The sequence below is a fragment of the Pezoporus wallicus genome, unplaced genomic scaffold (assembly GCF_028554395.1).
Source record: "Pezoporus wallicus isolate ANWC-B61680 ecotype Strahan unplaced genomic scaffold, APGP_CSIRO_Pwel_v1 contig_3058, whole genome shotgun sequence".
Lineage (NCBI taxonomy): Eukaryota > Metazoa > Chordata > Aves > Psittaciformes > Psittacidae > Pezoporus > Pezoporus wallicus.
In genome coordinates, this window is record NW_026641153.1 from 3,385,971 (window position 1) to 3,412,114 (window position 26,144).

Genomic DNA, 26,144 nt, shown 5'->3' on the forward strand with positions numbered 1-26,144 from the left:
CTGCTATATTTGCAATGAGAACAGCCCTGAATCTTATTAACCATTTGCAAAACAGAAGATGAGTCTGCAGCAGGACCATGAGCAGAATTCAACTCTTGCATATCCACATTGGGCTCAAAACTGAGACACCATGTTTCTTCCTTCATCAAAACTTTGCGACATTCAGTATAAGATTTCCAACTGCTCCAAAAATAAATAAGGGTCATAATGAAAAACTATTGTTTGCTACATGATTCTCCTTAGTCATTCACCTTGAAGATATACCATGATAATTGAAAGAAACTACACAGTCAGGTAACCTGCTGTGCACTTGAATATTATGTACATGGAAAGGAAAAATCAACCTTGCAACATCTTCCTTTATGAATTTCTCACTTCTTAACTAATTTATTCCATTTAAAAAAAATTAAAGAAAAATAATAATAATAAAAAGAGGCGGATGTGCAGCTGTTCTATGACCTTCCTACTTGGCTGCACTGTAGCCCCTGACCAATGCTCTCAATGAGGACAACAGGGAGATCGTAAGAACTGCGTGACCCCACAGGTAAACAGTTACAGATCTGGCATAAAGCCGTTGTTTTTCTAAGGGTATAAAAGCAGGATCCTCTTGTAGCCAAATCTGAAGCCTCACCTGTGGGTGTAGGAATTTTCCCAATTTCTTGAGACTATTGGCATTGGCTGCAAAGGGGCTTCCCAGCTTGAAGTGTGGGCCCAAATAATGATTTGGTGGTATTTTGTAATGTATTTCTTCTTAATCTCTGTTGTCTCCATGCAGTAATGATTTGATGCATTGTTAATTTTCCTCTGTACTTTACTTATATATGTATCTATCTCTCTGATTTGCTTTATTGTACTTATTTATTATATAGAGATATATACCCAATTTGCATTAGTGTTCTTGTTTGTTTGCATTAGTGTGCTTATTCACTTTAGTGCGCTTGTTTAATAAACTGTGCATATTACACAGCTAGTATATGGTCATTTTTTTGAGTACCCTTCCTGTCAGCAGAACGCCTCTATACATAATCAGCACTCAGAGACAGAAATGCCCACTATGTACACGCATTTCACAAACATTTAACTGACTGGTGCTAGCAGAATGATGATATGTAAGAATTTTATTATAGTTTGCAGTTTTTAAATATATGTTTTACTGGGCACTGTTGCTGTTCTAGTTTCTCCCTCTCCTCCAAGTATGACCTTCCTGACATCCACTGTGTTCTCTGTCAGTGGTGATCTGGTCTTTACTCCATGGTTTCCTTTTTTTATCCACATATGCCTGCAGATTTGTCTCAAAAATACTGCTGAGGTTCTTAGGATTTTGTTTTTAAATGGGCAAGAATTACACGTTTTTAATCCTGTGTGCCTTCATAGGATGAGGCAGATACCAAATATAGAAAAAAGTTATTCCAAATAGCTAGACTTTATCATTTATAAACAAATTAAAATAGGTGCTACTCTGGGAAATGTCAGGCAACTAGGCATTGCTGTTGACCTCACTAATAATATCCTGTACATATAACAAGGAAGAGATGAATCAGCCAAAAGAACATTAAAATAACTTTTCTTCATACTATGTGAATTAATTAAATGTTGTGGATGCCTTTAGGAGGCTCCAAACACTTATTAATAGATCTGTGGAATTTTACTCATCTGAAACCTCTCAGTGTGAAGGAGTTAGTCATCACTACAGAATTTGATTTCTGTACCTGAATGATTTCCAGTTCTGATAAAATAATTGCAAGGGTAAAAGCTTCCACACCACAGACTAACAGGTGTGTTTCTTGGCATACTGGATGAGAGCAGAAAGATTTTTTTCCTTGGCTAGACCCACATCAGAATACTGTGGCCTGGGTTTAAGATGATGCACATGTAACTAACACTAAAACAAGGCTTTTCTAACTGTCTTATTAATCCTGCTACAAGATCTCTGAAACTGTGCTTATGACTACAATGTTTGCAGTTTTACTGCTACAAGATGAACTGATAACTTTTAAAGGTTGTAAAAGCTTGTAGAAGTGGCCTGTTCTGTAACATAGAAAGAGGTAGCAGAGAACACATGAAGTACCTTCAACACTGAGATACTTATTACAACATTTTCATTTCTACTTAGTTAATTATGCCTGGACTAGCAGACCTTTTGCATAGATATAAATCTTTTTCATAGATAGAGCTTTTTGCAGAAAAATAAAAAAAAAGAAAAACATGGAAATAAGAAAAAATTGAGCACTGATAAGACTGATAAGTAATTTTTTTCTGACATTTTACAGTAGAAAACAGCATTCAGAACTTAGAAATGGGACATGGTTGATTTTAAGACATGCCAAATCAATATTGATTTATGCCTACAAAAACGAAGGCAAAACCGAAAAGTAATAAGGAAGGGTCTTTTATTCTAATTTAGATTCCATACAGGTTGAGCAATTTAGATTACTGAATACTGAGCATGCTAATGAAAATTGCTAAGATTTCTCTGGAATTAATTAATTTTACTCCTTCACATAGTCCCATACATAATTAGGTCTTATGTATGGATTAGAATATTGTTCAGTATTACAATACTTCCGGCTTTTACAATTTTAACATCTTCTTCTTAAAGACTCCACTTCTGGAGCCTTATGATTATTTAAATATTCTGTGATTTTCTCTTAAAAAGAGACACCAGACTTTCACACTACAGAAAGATGTAGGAAATAGATGAAGTTCTTGAAATTATGACTTCATTCAAACGCAAATTTGAAGACTTACAATGACAGATTGGATTGTAAAAAAGTATGAATTTTAGGGAATCTCAAGTCTGAAGAACATGCCTTACATTCCATTAGAACAGTACTTATTTCTGTATGTATTTAGGCTGTTGTCAAAATATCAGAAAATAAATCCCACCAAGTAGTGGTGAAGGAAGGATGACACAGCTTTAACTAATAGCAGCCTATGCTGAGAAGTAGTATTAAATAAAGCTCAAAGAATTTAGCTTTTAGATTCATTTAATACGACCATAAAGTTTGGATAATGTAGAAAAACAACATTTTCAACAAAAGCCACCTGAAATCCCAAAAGGTACAAAAGCACCCAGAAAAATGCAATGAACTTTAAAGATACCTCAGAAAGGATCAGTTCTAGACCACATGAGCGCAAGAAGTAAAGTATCATGCTGTTTTTTATTATGACTATTATTATTTTCTAATCTTTTTCACCTTTTCCCTTGATGTGGCCAGTTCTCATGCTTGTACCTCAACAGAAATCTTTATAGCTTCCTAATCTTCACTGGGAATATGCTATGGTTATCATCAAGTCTGCCCGTTTGCTATGTTTGTGGGAAAACTTTGTATATGCCCTTCTGTGTTCTATGTTCCTGTCACTGTTGCTGTAAAACTATCATCATTTTCAAATCCTTTGTTACAGTGTGAGCTCTCTCAGCTGTGGAATTTATTAGGTGCTGTGTTTGCTGTGTGTTTATGAGGTGCAGATAATGGGCTTGGTACGCTGCAAAATTAAAGAGAACTCCCATCCAGAAGAGCTTTCATCCTATGGTGCCAATGATATCAGCTGCTGTATGCCAGTGAGCTTTCAGGTCATTCCCCAAGAACTGATTACAGTTAAGGCAGTGGATCACAAAAACAGCACAGTTTCAGGCTCATTAATACAGAATATTTTCATTTATATAACATAAATCCTACACGGCAAAACATTTTAGAGCATATTTTATAATTACTAAGAATTAAATTTTTTTTGTAAGTACTCTAGAGAATGTGAATGTTAATGATAAATTAAAATGTGAAAAATGTGAACATAGAAGGTATGAGTATGAAAATAACGGAAAATAAAAATTGGAAAGGAGACTTGTTAAGGTACCTTCTTTGATATCTCCAGAAAAATGAACTAAAAGAAAGCTAAGATGATAAAGACTTTTCATTGCCTGTTTATGACCTGGTTTGAAAAGCAATTAAACTAACAGTTTAGTGTGCTCACAGCTGTTACACAGCTCTAAGACGCGACACATAGAATTATGTCTGTGCACTGATCTCTCTGAAATTTAGAGGTGCCTGAATACTTGTTTTGGACCAGCCCCTGGTGTAATTAAAGTGTATTTAATTTGTAATTGATGATACTTACAGCATCTCTTCCTTTAATTATGCATTCTTCTGCCTGCAGAGGTGTACTAGGCCAATGGATCTGAGAAAAAAACAAACCAAAAACATAGAAAATTATTCAGTTGGCTGTTGAATCATGTCAATACAGCTTTTTAGTTAGTATTCAAGTGAAAGGCTCATAGAACAGAATTATAGAATCATTGAATAGATCATCTGGTCCAACCTTTCATGGAAAAGGGAGCCTAGGTGACCATCCTGTCCCATGACATCTTTAAAACTTTTAAATCACTTTAAAAAATGGTGGAGAATCCTCTGTATCTCTGGGGAGGTTGTTTCAGTGATTACATTTTTTTACAGTAAAAAAAAATTCTTCATTGTCTCTTGGTGCAACTTGTCTTCTCCATGAAGCTCCTTGTGAAGAGAAAGCCTCTGTCTTATTTGTAGCTGTCCTTTAAATACTGGAATACTGCGTCTAGGTCTCCCCTGAGCCTTCTCCATGGACAAAAGACCTAACTCCTTCAGTTTTTTCTCACAGGGCAAGTTTTTTAGCCCTTTGATCTTTATTGTGGCCCTCTTTTGGACCCTGTCCAGTTTGTTCATATAATTAATTGTGGTGACAAGAACTGGCCACAGTACTCCAGATAAGGCTTCACAAGCCCTGACTAGGATGAGAGAGTCACACTTCTCTCTCTCTGCTAGTAATGCCCCTGCGGATACAGCCCAGGATCCGTTTTGCCTTCACTGCTGCAGCAGTGCACTGATGACTTGAGTTCAGCTTGCTGTCCATGGGGACCCCAAGTTCCCTTTCAGCAAAACTGTTCCCCACCCACACAGATTCTAGTCTTGACTCAAAATACTATATATACACTTACTGTATGTTACAAAGTTTAAACAAGTTTCTGTTACATTTGGAACAGTTTTCAAGTGAAATAGTCCAGGTTTATTTTTAAATATTTATAAAAGTTTACAATAGTGTAAGACATATTTTTGTTGAAACATAATTGGCTTGCTTAGGGTGACAGAAAACTTAACACTAGTCAGCAGAATTTAAAGGAAGTTACTATATTGAACATTTTATATGAGTTCAGTGGAAATATCTCTGCTAAATTGTCAGTGACTTTTGACACAGAGTATTTACATCAAGCTACTGATTTTCTGCTTTAAGTGAGACTTTTAATAATGGTCAGCAATCAGCCTCCAGGGAGAAGGACCAGCTCTTCACAGCCAATTACTAGAAGTGAAGCTAAATTACGCAAGCAAGATTTTTTCAGCTACCTACTGTGTAAAAACCATGTTTCATTCCAGATGCATGATTTGTTTAGATGAAAACAACATTGAACAATGAGTGATCAGACTGGAATGATTAATTTATTTCTTAGAACATTTAAACGTGAAAACAAAAACATGATCTCTTCAGTGATATCAGGTTTGGCTGAAACTAAACACGTATCAAAAACTGGATGTCATCATTAAGACATTTTGTCAATAGTACAATTACAAATTATTTTTCTATCCGGAAAACATTTTGCAATTAAGTTCTTCTGCTAGGCTTTTTTCTGCCTTTTTTGTAATTGAATTACCTTAGTTTTCTTGAAATAATTATAACCCAAGAAAACCTAGGGAGAAACTATAAGAAAAGTAAATTGCAAGAGAAGTGGGGGTAAACTATAAATGGCTTTGTGCTTAAAAGTGAGAGGTCAGCTATATATTACTCTTGTCAACTTCAGCAGCCTGTCAGTGGTTACGTCATTTACTTTACTCACTGGTCAAGAACTGAATAAGTAGCAGCCTGTCCTTAACCCAGAAGACTAGTAATTAAGTGATATGAACTCTAGGATCTCCTGAAACTAAAAGTTTGAAGTCACAGTTTCCACTTCCCAAAGTTCTAACAGGCAAAAATGAGGGTTTTGCCCCTATGAGGTGTAGGAGGCTGTTAGGAACAGAGAAGCCACAGGAAACAGAGGGAATAAACACTTGTCTCTGTAACCTAATATTAAATAAACTGTGTGTAGGTGTTTATTTTGGTATTTGGATACCTAGTCCCAGTGCTATTGAATATATTTTACATACACATTTTCCACTTAAGACATACTGAATTAAATGCATATCCAAAATCAAGAGAAAAAAGCCACAGATGTAACCCAATGCCCCCACTTTGTATGGAATGTTCAAAAACAGTTGCAGTGTAAGCACCTCCCCCTGCCATGGGCAGGGACACCTTGTACTATGCCAGGCTGCTCCAAGACCCGTCCAACATGATCTTGAATAAGTCCACAGCTTCTCTGGGCAACCTGTTCCAGTGTCGCACCAGCTTCATCATAAAAATTTTCTTCTTTATATTTAATATGAATCTACCCTGCTTCAGTTTAAATTCCTTGTCTGTTCCTGGTAAAAATTCTCTATCTTATAATCCCCATTTATGCACTGAAAGGCTATTATCAGTGAAAAGGTCTCCCCAGAGCTTTCTCTTCTCCAGTCTAAACAACCACAACTGTCTCAGTCTTTCCTCATAGGAGAGGTATTCCAGTGCTTTTATCATTTTTGTGGCTCTCCTCTGTCTCTGGACTTGCTCTAACAGGCCCATATTTTTCTTTTGCTGGGTACTCCAGTGCTGGACACAGCACTCCAGGTAGGGTCTCACCAGCGCAGAGTAGAGGCGAAGAGTTACCCCGCTTGACCTGCTGGTCACAGTTTTTTTGGTGCACAGCAAACAATTGCCTTTCTGGGCAGCAAGTGCACATTGCTGGCTCATATCTAATTTTTCATCCACCAGTATCCCCAACCCCAAGTACTTCTCTGCACGGCTTCTCTTAATCCTTTCATCCCCCAGCCTATGCTGATACTCTAGGGACTGCCCTGACCCATGTGCAGGACCTCGCACTTGGCCTCGTTGGACCTCGAGGTCGACATCCTCAAGTTTGTCAAGATCTCTCTGGGCGGCATCCCTTCCCTCAGCTGTATCAGCTGCATAGCTCTCTGTTATGATCATTTGAAAAGAAATCTGTACTAAGTGGCTCAAGAAATACTTTGCCAAGGTGTGCTTACTGTGATCAGTGATACTGCTGTTTTACTCAACTCACATAATGCAGGATGTGTTTGCACTGTATGAAAATCTAGATAATCAGATGTAATGGTCACCTTTAACCTGCCACATACTATTTTTCCTTATGTTTATGCTTTAGAGTCATGACAACTAACAGCTTTAACATTGATTCTTTGCTAGGATTAAAATCTTTTGTCAAGCTGTCAATAACTATAGTTGGGAAATTTTGCTATGCATTTAGACTGGAATAACATCACATTTAACACACATTTCACAGGGCTCATGCTTGACATAATTATTGGCTTGGACATAATTTTTCAAACTTTTTCACCTCTGCAGATTACTCTGAACAAAATTTTTTAATTACTTGTTTAGTGATTTTTTTTCCCTCATCTTGCACGATAATATTATCATCCTTGAGATAGCACTGTATTTAAAAGACAAGAAAAAGCTACTTTTACATGTACTCCTCATAAGAAAAAATAGAATTATACAGCACTACAGGCACCAGCTACTGAGCAAATTCAAATATGGGAAAAAGTTTAATTGGAGCTGGAATACTAATTAGTGTCTCTAAACAGCTTCCCTATTCAGTCACTAACCTGAAAAAGCAGGACAGCATATCTAGTGGAAACTAATTTAAAGAAATTATATGAGCTCTATAGCACTTCAAGCTGAAACAGACTACTGTGTCAGCTAGCCTGAACTCTAATATATGACAGAGCAATGAAGCAATTCAACTATCCCATCCCTGGTTTAAGTCAATAATTAGTGTTGAATTAACACATAACTTGTGTTTGGCTGAAGCACAAATTCTGCAAAAAATGTCTGGTTATGGCTGGATATTATTGATATTTATCTACAAATACATAACCACTAATGGATAATCAAACTCACTGCTAAAATATGTGCTTCTTATTTGAATATATGTATATACCTGCATGGTACTCAAAATAATCACAAACAAGCCATGCTGTTGAAGTCTTGTGTTCAGGCAGCTCTGGAGTGGAAAATATAGCTAGCTTCACTAGAGGCAGGACATACAGGACATACTATGAAGGCTCTATAGTTTATTACAGAAGCGACATAAGTCCTAACCTAGAGCTATCTCTTAGTAGATCAGAAATAACACGTTGAAATGTGTTGTCTGCAGATGCTTATTTACAGAAGTAGGAGCTCTTCTTTTCAGAGCAAGGCCTTTATAAGACCTTTGAAGCAAAAGCTAGGAAGAAAGAGGAGCTGTAAAGAGTTTGTGGACAAATAGGAAGTGCGGTTCATTTTCACTCCAAGGGACAAAAAGTAGAAACAAAGGTCATCCTTCCCTGTGAGCTGTTAGATAGTGATGATGAACTACTCTCATTGGTTCCAGTTTGCTGTCAACAAAGATCTGCTTTGGCACCAATCACAACGAACTGAAATACTTTTAAAAATAAATTTGGCACCATATTTCCAAGAAAGTTCTCTATCAGTGTGTTAGATCATTGCAAGTCTTAAAGACTTTGGATCAAAATCCAAATATGGAAAGTTAGTATGTGTAAAGTATGATTCCAAAGGTAGTGCCAAAGGGAGTGAGATCTTAGGGAAAGCAAAGGTCATGTGGATGGTACCTTCCTAGCTTTGGCTACATACAGATTTCAAGTACTTCTATGGCTTTAATTCTCTGTAAATACTGACATCCACATTTGATAGTCTCCCTCTTTCTCACTACAGTTAGTGTTAAGCCATTCTTCATACAGAAACCGAGACACATGAGTAACATCGTTTAAAAAAAAACTCATGGAAAGATGTGCTAGATACTCTAAGCAAAAAAATTTCTGTGTGTATTATACGAAAAAGACAGATACAAAGACTACAAAAAAAACCCCAACAAAGTAGGTAAAGGAAATACAATGGAGAAATGACTCTGTCCAAGATGGCATGAGAGGTCTATGCCACAGCTGAGAGCTCAACCTGATTCCCCAACCAATGCAAGAATGACAGTAGTATTCTTCCCTGAAAGACTTTTCCCATTTTTTTCATTACTGGATATGAAAAATAGTCAGGGCAATATATGCTTAAAATAATGGTGTTAGATATATACCTAAACAATTAAGAATTTATGTGAAAAAACTATAATTTACCTTTCAGATTGCTGTTTTGTATTTCAAAGCTGAAGAGAAGTGAACCTTAAGCAAAAATATAGTCTATTAAAGGTAGATTTATTGGATGCATGCTTTAAATGCATCTCAAGTTGAGTTTTTTAGAAATGCTAAATTACTTGGTTAGTCAATAGGTCTCAATGCAAAAGCATTTTTTGTCCACTCAGCATACTGTTGTTTTTCTTTGGAGCACTTTTAATATGCTTGCTAGAACTGAATTAATGGGCCATTTTACAGCAGAAGGGACACATTCTAATTTGGAATGGGGTTTGGTTTGGTTTTTAGAAAGCATATTCATATTGTAAATTGTGGAAAAATCAGTGGCAATGAATTAAAAGACATGCGCTCTTTTCTAGAACACAGAAAAATAAAAAAGACCTATACGAATCTGCCCCAAACTACCAACTTAATAAAATATCTCTTTTGAAGCTAATGACTCATCCTGGTTACCAGAGGTATAATAAAATCCAGGAACTTGCCTCCACTCCTATACTTTCATTAGATTATAACTGGTTTTTTAAATTAATTAAGTTGAAGTTTTCAGTCTGAAAGGAAATGTCAAAGGCTAACCAATGAACAGTTAAAGACAGATTATGAAAGAACAGTGGTAATAATAAATCAACCAATCTTTCAATACCAGGAACTTCCCCCAATGTATCTCAGTAATTAAGCTCTCATATAAAAGAAACGTCTCATTCCACACATTTGCTGATAGTACTGCAGAACAATCAAGTTTTCTCCGGCTATCACAGAATGAGATCTGCACTGAGTGAGCACTGAGAAAAGAAAAAAGGATCATGACATTTGTATTCAAGGGAGCTAAGCCCCGGTGAGGTCGTTTTTAAACATGAGAGGTCAAGCTCCATTTATTCCAGTTTCTCATCTTTAGCACATCATAAAAGCAGGCAAGCAGGCAAGAAGCGCTTCCATCAATTAGTCATACTCTGCACATAGGTCTCAAGACAGAGAGTGTTTTCAGAGTAAATGGCTGATTTTCCATCTAAAAACAAGAAGGAAAGAAATGAACTTCAAGAGTTTGTCCAGATGGGACAATGTAGTTGGACAGAAACATAAAGTGCTCTATCCTGTCATGTCTCCTCATACAGGTTTACTTCCAAATGGGGAAGAAGAGAGGGGGGAAAAAACTTATTTTATAGAAACAACTGCTTCCTAATTTTTTTCATATCCCTGAGCTCTAATATATTGTCACAGGATGTAAATAATTTTTATCAAATGGAAAAAGAATTAACTCATATCTCACTGTACAGGAGCAAAGCTCAGCATATATGTAATATTGCTGCTTGGTGAGTTTATTTATTTATTTTTTTTAAAGGTTGATAAATTCTCAAATGGCCTCCCTGAATACATTATTATCCACATATTTAGGATTGCCTTTCCCAAATGTTTATAAAAAGGATAAAGCATATTGGATCTTTTCACAGTAGTGGAACATGCTAACTATACTTGGAGATAAGCAAGGTTGCTTATGGTAAAGTTGACCAGAGCGCTGGCGTGAAAATAGGGTTATTCATTTACAGCAAGGGGGCAAAAAGAAAAGAATCTGAAACATCAGTGAGGTATATCATATTTCTCCAGAGGGGCTTTGTTTTATGACTCACTTTCTCATTCATTCATTAATTTGAGAATGAATGAAGATACATCAAAATACATTAGAAAAAAAAGTCAAAATATATAAGGAAAAGACTGAAATAATTCAGGACATCATTTACCCATAGTTAAGATTGTTGAGGCAAGAGCAATGCTCCTACCAGCTTCCTTTGCCACCAAATACTTCCAATCCCAGGTGCCAAAGGCGGAAGGGAGCAAGGAAGCCAACACTCACATGGGTTCTGACTCTGGTCTCTCCAACTGCTAGCCTGCATGTCAGTTGTGGTTTCTAAGACCTACTGAGATCTCTGGTAGGATTATGACTTAAACCACCTTTCTCCCACAGACTACTGAGTAGGCTTCTTCATAGCACTTCTGGCTTGAGCCAGTGTAAAATCCAGTTCCTAAAGAAGGCTAAAACTTAGCTGCTGCTACTGAAAACCTCTTACAGTTTACATGTTGATTGTTTATTTATGTATGTATGCATGTATTTATTTATTTATTAATGATTTTTTAGATTTTCTCTTCTGCTGTGCAAAAGTCCCCCACAAACACCAGAGAGAAATTATTCCTTGATAATATAGTAGAGGTACAGAAATCAGGTATGCACAGAATATGAAATGGCCTAAACAATCATAGACATGCTGGAAGTCAGTGAGAAATAGCTATATGACCTCCAGATCCCCTCATCTAGAGTGAGCCTTATGGGTTATTACTGGGGAGAAAAATGGTAATTAGTGTATTTATTTCAAATATAAACATGACCTTAATGTACATGCACAAACCACCTACCAAACCTCCATTATCTCCCTTTTAGTCATGCAGACTCTGACATTCTGTGCTACAGATTATGACATGAAGTGACTAAAATATATAGCTTTTTACTCCACCTCTCGGTAGTTGTTGCTGACTCGATCCAAACTGAGGGAATACAAGAGGTCTCTTCCTCCCACAAACAGTCGTTCTTGATACTCATCCAGCAGCATTATATGAAGACCAAGATATCCAAATGGGCTATGAAAGACTGACGTCCTGTTTAAATCCCAGAGCTCTGAAACACAAGCAGAGTGTGTGTGATAAATACCAAAGAGCTTAGCTTTCACAGCTTCATTTTCATACCCTCCTAGGGAACTAGACAAGAAGTTGTAAGACATTAAAATGCTGATTGTATAATCTTTGAGTAAGAAAGAGACACAAAACACCTGGGAATAATTTTCAAAATGAGCCAGCTCTCCAGGAGGTTTGTGTATGAATCTTGACATCATAAATTCTGCTCAAAATATCGTGAGATGGGGAGGTATGAAAATAAGTTTTCTCCCTAATGTTTTCTGAAAAGGAAAAAACATCACTTAAGACATAATTGCAAATGGAACGAATGAATGAAGTGATGGAAATTGAAATTAATTACTGGAAATTTTCTTGTTGCCTTTCCTTCAGGCATGTCAAACTGCAGCTTTTTACTGTACACACAGTACAGAATGTTTTTCTAGTTTAACTTTTTTTGGGGGTGGAGTTGCTGGTTTTAAGCCCAGCACTGTCTTCACTCAGTTTGCTGAAAATATTGCCTCTAAATTCAGTGAGAACAGTATGAAATCTGCAAAATGCATATTCACCAGTTTCCAAGTGATTACAGATTTTGTCCAGAAATGAGCTGACCAGATAAGGGGAGCTGGGGATTAACTACAAAGTGATCCAGGTTAAAGTCACTTCCACAGAAGAAGGGAAATTCATCCTGGGTAATGTTGCAGAAACTTGGAATCAGGCCTTAGGAAGGAAGACGAGGCAAGCACTGAGGTCTTTCTGCGCTCTGGAGTAGATGGTGCAGAGCACACCCCAGCTTGCAGCAGGTCAGAGAGGCTGAAAAACATTTTGCTGTTGGGAAGCCCAAAAAGAGGTAATTACAGGCAGTACTCTAGGACTGCTCCAAAACAGCGGAGCTGAGACTAGGGCAAAGGAACTATGTTCTTATGTTTGTTGCGGCAAATTTTTGTATTGTGAAGAAACCAGTTTTAGTAAAGAAACTAAATTAGCTTATCCTCACAGCTATCCCTAAGCATAACTTTTTCAATTGTTAGGATGTGGCCCAGGCCCAGCAGCTGATATTGGAAGAAGTGGGATAGTCCCAGAGCTATTGAAGACAGCAGATTGCCCTCATCCAGTTTGGGGTGGAGGCTCCTGCTCATGTGCCACACCAGCAGTTATGTTCATTCATCCATGCTGCACCTTATCAGCCACACACAGGTTACAGCAGGTCTTCTGCAAGAGGACTTGTCCTACATAGAATCATAGAATAGTTAGGGTTAGAAAGGACTTAAAGATCATATAGTTCCAACCCTCCTGTATGGGCAGGGACACCTCACACTAAATCATGTCACCCAAGGCTCTGTCTAACTTGTTTTTGAACACCACTAGGGGTGGACCATTCACAACTTCCCTGGGCAACCCATTTCAGTGCCTCACCACCCTTACGGTAAAGAACTTCCTCCTTATATCCAATCTAAACTTCTCCTGTTTAAGTTTGAACCCATTGTCCTTTGTCAGAGACTGTCTTCACATGGGTCTACAACTATGACATCCACTTAGGATGACATATATGTCATCCTCATATGCCATGATTTTTAGAAATTAATGTGCATGTTCAAACTGAGAATGGAGCCTCATAAGGCACCCAAATACTAAACCACCAACATTCATAATCACTGTTGAAAATTTTCTTTTGTTCGCTGAGAAAAAAGTGTTCCAAACAAATGAGATTTGAATTCTATATTTGAATTTGTAGTTACCTTGCCCACAAAAGTATTAGCTCAACCAATTTACCTCATGAGATATCTTACATTCTAAATTATAGGGAAGAGAAGAAATATCTTGAGCCAAGGCAACAAATCTAACATTCAATAAGGTTATTAATGTAATTCAACCAATTGCAAAACTTTCTTTTAATATTAAATTGTTATTTATATTTTGTATGTGATGATAATGGAATTTAGTAATAGGATAAATGTGTTTTGCTCCATTTATTAAGTAGGTTTTGTTCAGGTTCACAGAAGCTGAAAATTATTTTCTGAAAACTGTTTCCCTAAATGATAAAATTTATATCAAAGGAGTCATACTAAAACTTCAGTCTCACAATTCAGGGCTTTCCTGAGTGATTTCAAAAAGAATCTACTGAAGAGTTGTGGAGAAAAATGTTAATATCTAGGCTTTCTGTAACATTTTTTAACTGTAGAGGCCAAAACACTTTGTACCTGCGTGTGACTGGCCTCGTTTAACAAATGGAAAAACTAAGTCACCGAAAGAAACGTCGTGATGAGATGAACAAAAGTCCTTTTTGTCTAAGTCGTGCATACTGGCCAGTGGGCAGATAACCTTTTGAGAGCAGTACACTCAGCACAGAGCTACATAGCAATGTGGAAAGGGCACTTTCACAGCAAGCTTCCCTTGCCAAAAAAATCCAGCGGATTTCTGTTTCAGAAGAATATTGCTTGTTTCTGATCAGATTATAAATGAATGGAGGCGGGGCTAGAAATATTCTTCTGGTCCTAAAAAAAGCTACTTTTTAGTTGTAAGAATATAAAACACCCAATGTATTTTATTTTTGAGTCATTTTTGGAGTGGAAAGCATTGTGTTTTAAATTCTAGTTATGCACAACCCACAAAAGGATACTGTGGTAGGTGCCCCTGATTTATTTCCATGTTGCCCTGAGGGCAAATTTTTCATAAATAAGACAGTATTTCTTTTAGATCAGAGATATCACTCACATATTCTCTATAAGAACACAAGGCACGATGAACAGTTCTCTACCTCATCATGTAAAATTGTAACTACTCACTTAAGACTCAGTCCTGCAAAGTACACCTGTAACTCTCATTGTCTTAAATGAAAGTTGAGAATATTAAACACCTTTCAAGATTAAGCTTCTAAAAAGGGATATTTCTAGGACTACCCCCAGCAAAGCTGTACAGGCATGGTTTTTGCTGTGAGTGTAGAGACAAGCACAGGAATGAACCTGACATCTAGAAGGGCTGGAAAACACCAGGCAGTAGGATATGGGGAGTGATTTTGATACTGAAACACAAATGTAGTAGTGTTATGTAGTTCCTTTGAAAGATAGTAGGATTTCTGGACATTGTAGGGTATCTGAGATATAAGGATAGTGTAGGCAAATAGAATGCAGCACCATTTGAATACCAGCAGAATGGGTGGGATATCTGGGAGTCTAAATGGCACTAGTGGCTGTCATTTCTAGGCAAGTGAATCTCACCACGTTGTAAATGACCCAAGTTTTGGAGCAGTAGGATGGCATTCATGTAGTGGTATGCCCCTTCAAAACTGATTGACTTTGATGTAGCACTGCAGGAAGGCAGCTGTTCTGCTTCCAGACTTGAGCTGCTGCAGCCACAGGTTGCACAGCCATTTAGTGAATTATTAGTTCATTGGTTGTTGCACTCTGCAGTGTTGAGATACCATCAGTAACTGAAAAGCAATTTCCCCCCAAATCTACCCTCAGTTACCTTGAAGAAGCTTATGCTTGCAAGAGTCACCTTGTGAATGCAGACCCCTCAAATGTGTCAAGAGTTGTGCTCCTGGTCATGCTGACACCATTAATTTGAAAAATCCAGTTTCTAGATCAGAGCCTAAACTTGAGCATAACCCAAAAAGCAGTTGTTCTTCTATCTAGTACTATGGTTTAATAGCTACTTTTATGCTGAGCACATTTAACTCACTTAAAGATCAGGTGCAACTACAATTGCCAGATCCTGGCCAGAGAAAGTGCTGACTACAGTTGTTTGAAATATACCAGTGGCTAAATCAGTCACCTGAGAAACAGCAGACATGAGTTCAATTTCCTTTTCTAAATGGATTGAAACTCAGATCTTTCCTTTTCCATAAAGAGGTTTAATCACAAGCTATTAGCTACTAGATTGGTAGGGAAGGATGGATGCTTTCTCCATTTCCTGTTGAAGCTGTGCAACAAAATATTCAAGCTTCAGGAAGACCGAACAAGCACTAGCATGACTCTAATATAGTAGCTAAATTGCTTTTCTGGGAAAAAAGTCTGGCTCTAGTGCCCAAAATAGTCTATGCATTTTATATTAAACAGTGGATAAACTATATAAACTGTTCCAGCACATGGACCAGAAACCCTTGATTCCTCTCTTACATGGGAATGGCTAAAGTTTTCAGCTGAGTAAAATGCTTCCTCTTATTGAGTTTCTATAGCTTTCTGTGACAAAAAGTTCTTTCTCTGTAAAGATCTTGTGTAAAGGAATAAAAAAATGGATTGCTCAGGGAGAATATATTGTAAGTAAGTGCTCAACACACACAACAACAAAGAAAAGACCTTTCCTGCTTCTGTCTTTTGGTAAAAGTAGAGCTTAGAGTAGCCTCAGTGTACTGATCCCAGATTTTTGGCAATGTTATTCAACTTTTGTAAAGTAGTTTTTTGCTTTTTTAATCTAAAAGCTCAACATCACAACTAAACCCACACCATTATAGTACAAAGAATATTTTACTCAACAAAGGAAAGACTGTTTCAATATTTACATATTCTTTCATGGCACTTCACTTACTTGTGAAAGCCTTAAAGCAAGTTTGGGCTGCCAGATTACACTTCATAAGAGAACAAATCTTACTTCTTGCTGCTTTAAATGCCAAGAACAAACCTGGGGGTCTGTTATCTGTCTGCTAGAGCTTGCTGGCAAATAATCAGACTGATCTTGCTTAATACACTTTCTCTTATAGCACATCTGCTATGGTGAGCATATTCATATTAAATACTCTTTGACAAAATGGATTCTGTTAGCCATTTGTCAAGCAATGGTAATTATATTCATAATAGCTGATTTCTTCAATGTTTTAATCATCAGTATGTAATTCTTTCTAATTTCTAAGCTTGTGTTAAAACAGAAATTTCTATTACAAAAAAACCCAACAAGCTTTTATGATATTATTTTGATATTTTAAAATAAAAAGTCCCGATAACTAAAATATGCTTAGGAAATTGAACGCAAAACCATAATTGGTGCTTTAGAGCAGCCAGAGTTCAGTGAGATTTTGTTTATAACAGGTTCTCAGAAACCAAGCACATAATGACTAAGATAAAACTTTGAACCTTAAATATAGATAAATGTCGCTACAGGTTTGTTTTTTTTTTTTTCCAGGAAATGACAAAGCTGTTGTTGTTCTGCTCTGTTTTCCATAGCATTACATCATCACAACTGCAAAAATCTATTGCTTTTGCTTTTTTTGCCCCCACAAAAATTTTTGGTTCCCCTTTTAAATTCTACAGAAATATAGTCTCACCTCCCACACCACTTCATGCTGGAGAACATTCTTCTGGCAAAGATGTTTTCCAGATGCAGGGCACTGACAAATGAGTCTGGCACTTTGAACATATTGAGTACATAAGGTGGACGGTTCAGTGCTGCTTTACAGGAAGAGTTAATGACTGGGGTTGCCTTCTGTCCCCATCAATAATGTAAAAGGCCACAGATATAAAGTCTAGGCAATGTGAACGAACACCTGAATGACGTCTTATGTTTCCAATTATCAGCATAGTCTGGTAGTATAAATATTACAGTGGAATAAGTTTTATAAGAATTTGGTGAGCCTTATTTAATTTTAGTTAATTCAGCTGTTTGCTATATAGCTGACAAGTGACAAGTTAACCATGTGAAAAGGAAGAGACAGAAACAGAAAACCAAAAGGAGACATAGGGGAGAGCCTGAAATGTCTGTGACACAGTTTATAAACTTCAGGTTGATAGTAAGATCAGACAATGCAAGTACCCTTCAGTTGTAAAGCACCAGTACTTTAAGGCAGATTGCTATTCAAGGGTACCCTAGAGTCATCCATCAGAAGTACGAAAATATAATTTTACAAGTGGTTGGATCTTTCTGAAAAGGTTAAAACCTCTAACTAGCAATATTCCATATAAAATTGATAACAGGAGGCAGAAATCTTCTTAAGCAGCAGAAAAAAAAAAAAAGGGAACAAACTCACCCCCTTCTCCCCCCCCCCCCAAACACCTATGCTGCTGAACATAAGAGAATTTATTAGCAATTTTTACTGCTTTCTTATGCTCACAGCCATCGCTCATTTATACTGCTTCGAAAATAATAACAGAGTCATGATAGTGATTGACACATAGTGTAAGGATGCACTAACTCAGGTGAAACAGAAAACTACTTAACTGGCTGAACAATAGAAATGGAGACAGTGTAAACTCACCAGAGATTCCCTAACAAAATCTGAGACAAGGCAGAATTAAGTTCAAGCTAACTAAAAGATCTTGGTAGTAGTGATGCTGAAAGTTGCCACTATACTTTTAAAACAGAGTTCCTAAGATATTTCAGTGCCTTATTTGGGGATCATGAACCAGTAGGAGGTAAACTTAAAAGGCTGTGAGGGAGACTGAAGTATGAACTCTCACTGCTTGAGGTTTTATCTGTGTGGCTGCCAGGCAGATGCCTCAGAAACTTGGCAGTGTAGGAGACAGAAAGCAAAGTCTAGTAATGACAAGCAAAATCCCATTAGTCCATAACTACTCTCACACGATTCAACCTCTCCTCTTACCAGCAGGTAGTTTGCTATCTAGCTATATTTGGAGAATGTAATTGGCTTCATGAAGGGAGTTGGTGCAGCAAAGTACATGAATAACTTTGATGCTCTTCCTCCAAATGTATGGATCTAGTGATGAAGTTTAAATTATAGTGAAAACTTCAAAGAACTTTCCCTCTGAGTTTGCTCAAATTACAGAGGCAAAAGTTTCTGAAATTAAAAGGTACAGGGAGACAAGAATATTTTCAATCTGTATGAAATACAAAACTTTCATCTCTCTTTTTTCTAAGACAGTTGAAAAAAACCCTATAACTTGGACATGCAATAAATCATAGGGTGTATTTTTGTTTCCTCTAATTCTACTCATCTTCTTGCAGAGAAATTTCAGTGGAATTTGAAAGTCTTTAACACAGCTAATCATGTTAGATCGTGTCTTAATCCTCGATATTTCCATTTCAAATTTTTATATACCACATATATACTATGACATACATATACTATGACATACATATACTCTGTCACATCTAGCAAATATTTAGCTTTTCTTCCCTGCTGGCAATCTAACATATTTAGTTAGCCCCATTATAACTGATCTGGTTTCAGTTACTAAACAACAGAAATATAACCATTACAAATCTACCAGGGTTTATAGTATTGATATGTGTGTGTCATGGTTAAAGCCTACACACTGCTAGAAAAGTGTATTCTTACACAGTATTTCATGTTTCTAGATCTTTCTGGAATATTCTACAGTGTACATCAAACTAAAAATCATCACACAGAATCTTCATACAAGCTTGGTTTACTGCAATTCTAAGATACATTTCCAGAATTCCATGCCAGTCCAAGAAAAAATATTTGATAATTTAATGTGACTAATGCTTAAAAAAACTCAATCAAATGCAATAAAATTTTGGTATTTTTGATATTTAATCAAACCTGTCGGCTAACGATGGCCAATTGGCAGAGTGTCTTAGAAAAAAACTTATTTTTAAATCAGCTGAAAGCACTTATAATGCCTACTTAACAACAGTGGTAGTTGAAATGCCAACTGCTTTGCGACAGTAGTATCTGTGACCCTACCAATTTCTGGATTTTATTATCGTTTAGCTTTCCAGTGTGATTGTTCTCAGAAACTGTGTACATAACTCCAAAGCGTTCTCTTGCAATGCAGTTTAAATACGTAGTTGTGTTAGAAGGCATTAAAACATATTCAATGCTTATGAAAATACCATTGCTGTAAGTTCCCAGGTCTCAGTCCGAGATAGAATGATGTTTACTCATGTAACCAATGGTATGCTGGGCTTTGTCAAAAAAAGCATGACCAGCAGGTCAAGGGAGGTGATCCTGTCTCCCTGCTCCACTCTCGTGAGACCCCACCTGCAGTCCTACTTCCAGCTCCAGGGCCCCCAACAGAAAGGTGTGGACCTATTAAAGTAAGGCCAGAGGAGGCCATGAAGATGATCAGAAGGCTGGAGCACCTCTCTTATGAAGAGGCTGAGAGAGTTGGGCTTTTTCAGCCTGAAGAAGAGAAGCTCCAGGAAGACAGAGCAGCCTTCAGTACCTACAGAAGCCTTCAGTACCTACAAGAAAGGTGGAAAGGGACTGGAACTAGATGATCTTCCTGGACCCTTCCAACCCAAACCACGGTATTATTCTATGATCCTATGATTTTATGATTCTACAAATTTTTTAATATGAAATTGTTCCAGTCTAAGGATGACACAGGCATCCATGAAATAGTCTTTGAGCATATTATCTGCTTCACCCAATGTATACCTAAGGAAGTAAGTATACAAAGAAATGTCGTCTATAAATTATACTCACAGAACATGTTTTGCATTATGTTTTATATCTTAATAGTGTTAACAAGGAAGAATTGATTTATAAAATGCAAGTTTAGAAGGTACATATGTTTCAAATAATCACTGCTTTCTTCTGATGAAACACAGACAGTCCAGTCTCTTGAGGCCTTGATTTATTAAGGTGTACCACTTACTACATGCTTATTACCACACCAGTGTGGGAAGGGTAGAATTCTTCCTCTGCAGAGATCCAGTGTTTTGACAGAAAGAGAATCTGGTGCTTTCATTTAAAACGAAGATGCCTAAAGTCAGGGTTTTATGCTCTTCAAAATGACTGTTAAATTGAATTTCCTTTGAAAAAGATGGATAAAAATGAGCTATCCCATGTGCTTTTCAGGGGCATATGCTCTTTGGCAAGATTGCAGGTGATTGACAGTATTTGTAAGGCTATCTGGAATCATCAAGACTGTGACAAAAAAAAAGAATGGAGGAGAAAGGAGACATTGTAAGAAAAGCAAAAAGCAGAGGGAAATTTGAGATGGAAGTAAATAAAAAGATGAAAGGAAGCTTTCAAGGTACTTTTTTCTGCCAAATCAATTACTCACAGCAAATGCAAAGTTTGAGATAATAATCCATAGGTGAGTTTAAAAAAGATTTACTGCATCTCACACACTGACATAAAACCAAGTTTTACAAAGCACAGCAACTCTGAACAACAGTGAATGGATTTATGTAGAAATGAGTACATTGATACCCCAAAGTGTCTTCTTTTTAATTGAACAGAATAGCTTGTCTGGAAGGGTTTAATTCACAGAAAGGAGACAAGTAATCAGCTGTTAAACATCAGTGTGTTCAGAAGACCTACCTAATTTGAGTTATCCAGCACTAACGTATCCATGATTTGATCATGCTTTTCCTGATATGGACCAAATACTTTTAAATTATAATGAAAACTGTATGCATCAAAGATCTGCTTGTTTGCTCTATTCTAATTATGGTTTTTATTATGAGACAGATTTTTATAAAGAATTCAAGCTTTTATACTGCAGGTGGGATATGTCGTATTCAGGTTTTGTTTTGTTCAATATTGGGTGTGTAGTTTAATATATTTATTCAGCTGGGTTTTTTTACCAGTACAAAAGAAAGAGGTATGCAGAAATTACATTAAAAAATCCTTTATAAATACTCTTTATAAAAAAATTAAACACATATAAACTAAAATTAATAATTTTTATACTCCACATTTGAAGAAAGTCTACTAAGTACCAGATACTTAGTTAAATGTAGATGAATTCCAACCCAAAATATATTCTATACCGAAGCTAAGGTTGGTCTTTGTTAATGCTTGCAATTTTAAGCCCTGTAATGAAGTGCAATACATAGAAATAAGATCTTTAAGGGTCTTTGTTATCTTTTACTGTTTCTCACCCAGTATGCCTAATTATTGTGAAATGCTGGCCAAGTTAAATGCCTTGGAAGAAAAAGACAGAGAAAAGCTTTATTTGAATAACTTGGGACACATTTGAAACCTTTCAGAATCAATAACACTTTGCAAATATTAGCAGTCAAAACCAGAGACATGTTTCTGCCATTTAACATTGAGTAGGTAGACCTCAACAGTGGATCTTAAGCAGTGTAACCTGAGAATAAAAGTCAATATTAGGTAGCTATAAATGGTTGTGTAACTAGTATGAATTGTGTAAAGAGTTCGACACTGTCCCACATGACATCCTTCTCTCTAAACTGCATTAGTCTTTAATAAAGCTACCTTTAAAATCAGAGGAGTTTTTGACAAAAGAGTATTTCATTAGTTTTGCTGCTATGGATTTTTCATAGTAGTATGTAGAGACGGAAAGATGTAGAGAAAAAAAAGACATGTAGAAGACAACATACAGAAACCTTTTACAAGAAAATTTCTGAATATTGGCTTTTGAGATAGGAAGGTTACTTCCAAATTACCTTCAATATAAATATGAAAAAAAAATGAAGATATTGTATTAGAACTATATGTCCCAAGTACCATATTACTGAATCTGACAGCAATGTTTTTGTTTAGACTACAATAGAAACATAAATTTATATTCTGTACATTACTATGAGCATGGGGCTATTTAAGGACAAATTAATTTTGTAATACCTGATGCACATTCCACCAGCAGGATGCAATTTTCTATTCCTGATACAATGGAAAATACATAAAAAGAACATGAACTGTATGAAATAGCTTGTCATAGAATAATATATTTATCAAACTGTCAGAAGTAAGTACACTTAGGAATGAATAGGACCTAACCATATATTATTCAACTGAAAGCTATTTAATTGTTTATATTATATTTCATTAATACTTAAATGAAAAATGTTACTCTTATATAGTTCTGCCACTTGCTATGTAAGCTTAACTGAAGTTCAGGAGAATTTTCTCTCTTTAAGAATTAAAGAATTGGGAATATTTTATTCTTTTCTGACCGCTGCAGGATATAGTAAAATGGTGTCTGGTCTGAAGGCAGTGAGAGAACTTTCTTTATAGAGAAAAATGCAAAGCAGGAAAAGTCTTAGAAAATTCTCATTTGTGTAGATGCAATTGCAGTATAGCTTTATCCATGTAAACAAATATCATCTATATAAACAGTTTCTGATTTCAACAGAAGGATATATTTCACAATCTAAGAGTCACATAAACAACTCTTATGTATCAGTGGATGGCTGGCACCAAGAGACCACATGGGCCATGATGTATGTCATATCACAAGAAAACCAGACAAAACGGTCTTCATTTCATCTTCTGTAATCTCATACTCTTGTGCAAGTTGAGTGTACGATAAGTATAAGATCTTTTCTTCCCATTTTCCACTGTTGGAAGCAATAGGAAAAAAAAAGTTGTTAAAGCAAAACACAATTATACATACTTATTTTTGAAAGAAAAAAATCATGAAAGAAACAGCAAGTACTTTAAGGACAACATAAGGAATTGTATTGGGTCATTAACAATTGGGATAGAAATAATGTGACAGATCTATTAGCTTCAGAATAATCTGCAAAAGCAAGCACTATAACAGCTATTAGATGAGCCAATTAAATAAAGATGGGAAGACGCATTTAACAATCTACTTTAGTTAATAGCCAAACACTAGTTGGAAAAGAAATAGCTGTCTTCCAGGTTATTTCCCCATGTTTGTTTTCCATAATACAATTTACACTAAAGAACACAGTTTTCTACATGCACAGGATATTTATACCAGATCATTAGCTGGATGTGTCACTTTTCCAAATAAAATATTTCTATGTAACAGTAAGATAAAAGAGAATATTTGCATCTATCTTCTCTGGAGTACAGGCATCTGAGGAAAACCCACAGAATGTGTGTTTGTGTGCATGTGTATGCATGTTTATTTGCATTCATGAAATTTTATTTCATATATTTAAAAAATTAATTTATTTCACAAATTCAAAACTTTCATTTTATAAGCAAGGCTGCTTGCTATCTCAAACTATGCTAATAAAGGTGTTACCAACAAATTAATGGTAAAGGTACAAATACAATAGCCATAATGAGGATCTGTGTTTTCAAAAGATTATGGGTCAAATGTAAATTTCATAAAAGAAAGTGGCAGTCCATCAGTAAGCATTATTTTTTCTGCAACTTTTCTTTCGTTTTGCCCTTTGAAACTAGTTTCACTACAGAAAATATAGATAATATCTAAAAATTCTCACAGAGCTAATTTATATCTAAACATTTTCTATGCATGTCTAACCTGGTGCTGTTATTAATGCCATTTGGCAATAACTATTTTCTCTGTGGTTATAAGTTCTTTTGTCCATTGCCACTAACATTATCTGAATAGCTATAAACAATGCTAAATAGCTGTTGAGAACAATTACAATTTCTTCCCTATAGAATTTTCCTTTCAGTAATTTACAGCTCAGTGGAACTTGCACTGTTTTCTTTCCTGCTCTTCTTAGAAGCGTTACAAAGATCAGAAGGCAAGTCCTTTAGAAGAATTTATTTTTCACTATCTGTTGGTGGTTTTCTATGATGTGCTGCTATAGTAAGGCAGCAATATAGATGTTGTTTCTGCTGAAATCTGTCCTCTTTGCAGAGATGCTTTCACACTGCCAAGGCAGCTATGGATTCTACTAAGTCCAGGTGCCCCTGTTCTTGCATTTATACAAAAAATGCAAGCATCAGGCGTTTAACATGAATTATGAGTTTTGAAATACCATCCTCTGCTTCAAGTAAGCTGTACAAAAAACACTGAGGGAATCCCTTCATGTCAAATATTTACCCTACCTCCTTTTTACATTTTTATGTCATTCTTATATCGTTAAATGAAAAAAAAACAAGTAGAACAAGTCTCCAGAATATTACTGTAAATATTTAGGTTTCATTACACAAGAGTTCTAAGAAGTTTGGATTAATTTATGCTTAATCACCTTCATTTGTCCTCCAATAACACCCAATTTGGGCTTCTAGTCACATAACTCAACACACAGTTATAAACATTGAACTTCACATCAAACTACAAACTCTATGCAAGTATTTAAGGTTTTTTTGGGTTTTGGTTTTTTTTTTTTGGTTTTTTTTTTTGAGATCCAACAAGGGTTTTTCTTGGGAAAAAAAGGAATGGAAATATATGTGGTTTGAGCATAGCTTAACCAGTGCTGAAATGGATGGATTCAGTTTCAATTGTGCCGTTCTGCTTCAGTGTTTCCAAGTATAAAAAAACTTTAGCAGCCAAAGAAAATGGCATGAACATTATGCAAAAGATAGCATTATAAATTGCAAGTAGTTCTGCACTGTTGAAACAGATCCTGAGGGACAGTCATGTAGGAGTGAAGCTGAGTTCAGTTCGCCTATTTCCATTGTCGTATGTTTCACTTATTCATACCTGTGTAGAATCTGTCTCTTGAAGCACTATATTTCTGTTCCTGATTTATATATACAGTCTCCTGATCTAAATTACAAGAATAATTTTCCAGTGTTAGGGACAAGAATATATGATGCTTACTATTAAAATCCAAAATACTTTTGATTTATCAAATAATTTTAAAATAAATTAAAAAATGTGCACCCAAACCTGCTATAGTATTTGTAGCCCTTTCTTTTACAACTGCAATGAGCTCTATTGACATTGAACTACCAGTGTAATTTTCATTTCAGGTTCTACAGATCCATGTGTCTAGACTAAAGATTGCAGGTTCAGTCTCCACAGTATGTGTCCTCTCCTTACACATTAATCACTTGTAGTAAGTGGCAGAAGACTTCGAAATATGTTAACACAGGTGGACCTATGGTTCTTGTTTGTAACCCTGTTGAGTAAGCATTCTTCAGGCTGTTTGTATAGATCCAGTATCAGGGTTGAAACCTGGGAGTGATAAGGTTACCTAAACCATAGCACAACTAAAAAAAGTCAAGCCATCCAAGAAAATCAACATTGATTTCTACATGTCACATTTAAAAGCTAAATATGTATATTGCCTGAGGAATGCATTTGAAACAGCCAAGTCTGGTAGGAAAGAATGTTTTAAAAACACTATTTCAGCAGGGATAGTTCTACTGGGAATAAATAAACTGCTGAATGTGCCTCATATTTTAATGCCCCACAGATGTAAACTGTACTTGATTCTATTGTCTATAATTTAATTTAATGTTTGGAATGTTGCAGTAATATACAGTAACTGATAAGCCCTTTGATTAAGAAACAGCCAGAGCAAAAATGTTTATAATTTTTCCTGCACTATAGAGCATTTTTATTGTAAAGAAAAGATTAGCTTTAGCATGAATTTCTATTATCCAATCTTTATTAGAAATGACATACAGAGCAAAGAGGAAGACAAAGTCTGCTTTTGTCTTATTAATTGGAAAGCTTTTCTATTGTAGATTTATGGAATTTT

At 36.0% G+C, this 26,144-nt stretch overlaps 1 protein-coding gene across 1 annotated transcript in view; it reads right to left on the bottom strand.

Moving 5' to 3' along the window:
• Positions 1–26,144, bottom strand: part of SEMA3E (semaphorin 3E) — a 137,953-nt gene that overhangs the window by 56,368 nt on the left and 55,441 nt on the right. Inside the window, exons 2-3 of the mRNA XM_057422510.1 lie at positions 11,774–11,934; positions 4,117–4,176 (exon numbers count right to left, since the gene is read on the bottom strand). Of these exons, the coding sequence (XP_057278493.1) occupies positions 4,117–4,176; positions 11,774–11,934 (221 nt within the window). The remainder of the gene's footprint in view (positions 1–4,116; positions 4,177–11,773; positions 11,935–26,144) is intronic.